We start from the raw sequence: 2518 nt of genomic DNA on the forward strand, positions 1-2518 counted from the left end.
AAAAAAAAAAAAAAAAAAAGAATAAACTATTCAATTCATATGATGAAGTCCCCGCTGTAAGAATCTCCTAATTTGTTCCTATGCTTTAAAGAGGTGAAAAAAAATAATAACGTGTTTTTTGGGAGCGGGGCGGTAAGGAAGAGAAAGGCGATTTATTTGCAAAAGAGGTACATGCTATGAGCAAAAAGTTTTCCTCTATGGAAAACTGAACAAACCGTTGCAGCCAATTTTTAGCGGGCTTCTATAGTGTTTTTTAAGCTAGAGTTTTAACTTTTATTTTGTATCCATGAGTGTGTTTCTTGGGGGTGGGGGGAGAGGAATCCTGTAAGATGTTTGGTTTGAATGCCCAGAGCAAGAGTTTGTCTCACCTGTTGGTGTTACAGACTTTGTTAATATAAGAATCTTAGGACTATCGATTTCCTATTGAAAGTAGGATTCCGGCTCGCAAAGCTACTGTTGAGCCCATCCTCAGCCAAGAAGGCCAGAGAGGTGTCAGTCTGAGGATGCTTTCGCTGACGTCATGCCACCCGTTTCTCTTCGCAGAAAGGCCCGTGAGAGCTGAACTCTGCGCGCTGAAGTTCTAAGAAGCCGGACCGATGTGCACAGAGAAGGAATGAAGGAAGTATGGATGTGAAGGAACGCAGGCCTTACTGCTCCTTGACCAAGAGCAGACGGGAAAAGGAACGGCGCTATACAAACTCGTCCGCGGACAATGAGGAGTGTAGGGTCCCCACGCAGAAGTCCTATAGTTCCAGTGAAACCTTGAAAGCTTTTGATCATGATTCTTCACGGCTGCTTTACGGAAACAGAGTAAAGGATCTGGTCCACAGAGAAGCCGACGAGTACCCTAGACAAGGTAGGTACCCACTCTAGTCGAACAAGGTATCTGCGTGCGTTCTTAACTTAGAGGTGCCCCGGGTTTCAAGCCCTAGACAAGACATCATTTTCCCTGTTCTGACTGCTGGTTCTGATTTTGAGATACCCAACGGGTCACAGAGTATACCAAATGGGAGGTAGAAAGCCACCCATGAGGACACGGGCTCACAGACCCAGATACTGACACACAAGGATATACATGATACATATATGAGGTTGATAATTTCCTACATGATCAAAGTTTCAAGTTTTTCTTAGTTGAATGAACACTCACAAACACTGCTTTTAGAGTTAGAGCTCATATAAGCGAAGTAGGTATTGAGAGGGGGAAAAAAAACTCATAAAAACCTCTTAAGAATAGGGTTAGGATTCTAGAGCCAACCCAGCCCTCTACTGGAGTCTGTCTTATGCAAGTGTGAGCGACAGAAGGATTCCCTTTTCTTTCTCCCATGCAACCTCCCACCTTACCCCAATCTATTTTCCAATAATGTAATGGCTTGATCATTTGCATATATTTCATGAACATTTCTACACTCCCTTTTTCTGTCTCCCTGTCTTACAGTGATACAGCAACTCCTGTAACTTTAGTTTGCAATCCTAAAATGACTTACAGAATGACTTCTCATAGCTAACACAATAGATTGTCTTAGGTAAGGCGTACAGTTAGTCATATGTTGTTCTGTCCAGTAGTGAGATGTGGTCAAGATTTCCAGAGTGAAAATCAAACCCTCTCACATGTTCATTTCAAAGCCCGTCAGATTAGTGCCTCTTGGCTAATTTAATTGGGGAAACTAGAAAAAACTGGAAGTTTAGTAATAGAGGATATATTTGTGTGTTTCCAGTCACCTCCCTGGCAAAGTCACTAAGGACTTGACATTAGGGTGGGAAAAACCTAAGGCTCTTTAAAAAGTGACAGTGCAGGACATCTGTCACTCATGAATCTAAAACTTTCCCATGATTCCTTTATCCTCTGCATTAACAGAGAAGCCATCCTACAAAAACCGAGAGGGTATTCATTTGTACAAATCAGTTTATATTAAAAAATAAATTCATTTGATTTCCTCAAGAGTAATCCCCCTCGAAAGCATGCTCTACTAAATACTGGTGTGAAATTTCATGAAGAGGGAAAAGATAGCTTTAGATTTTTCTCGCTTTTTGAGGAAGATTCAGAACACATATGGCTGTGTACTCTTGGTAAGTCAGGAAACATTCCCATGATCTGTATACCAGATACTAGAATACTGAACCTAAGCTTTCCTCTCATAGTGTCTACACAGCTGAAAGAGATCAATATACACTTTTCACTGTTTTTAAAAAGTAGACAATGCATGCCATGTACATCCATATATATCATATACATATACATATACATCATATACATATACATCATATACATATACATCATATACATATACATCATATACATCATATACACATACATCATATACATATACATCATATACATATATACATCATATATGTATATACATCATATACATATATACATCATATACACGTACATCATATACACATACATCATATACATATACATCATATACATATACATCATATACATATATATATCATATACATATATACATCATATACATATATACATCATATACATATACATCATATACAT

General features: G+C 38.8%; 1 protein-coding gene across 2 annotated transcripts in view; it reads left to right on the forward strand.

Annotated features, from left to right (window-relative positions):
* The first annotated feature begins 581 nt into the window (after positions 1-581).
* Positions 582-2518, forward strand: part of Tenm3 (teneurin transmembrane protein 3) — a 445726-nt gene continuing 443789 nt past the window's right edge. For both annotated transcript variants that reach the window (XM_028757645.1, XM_028757644.1), the window contains exon 1: positions 582-856. In XM_028757645.1, the coding sequence (XP_028613478.1) occupies positions 625-856 (232 nt within the window). In that variant the 5' untranslated portion in view covers positions 582-624. The remainder of the gene's footprint in view (positions 857-2518) is intronic.

The sequence above is a fragment of the Grammomys surdaster genome, unplaced genomic scaffold (genome assembly GCF_004785775.1).
Source record: "Grammomys surdaster isolate TR1022 unplaced genomic scaffold, NIH_TR_1.0 126178, whole genome shotgun sequence".
In the NCBI taxonomy this organism is placed as follows: Eukaryota; Metazoa; Chordata; class Mammalia; order Rodentia; family Muridae; genus Grammomys; species Grammomys surdaster.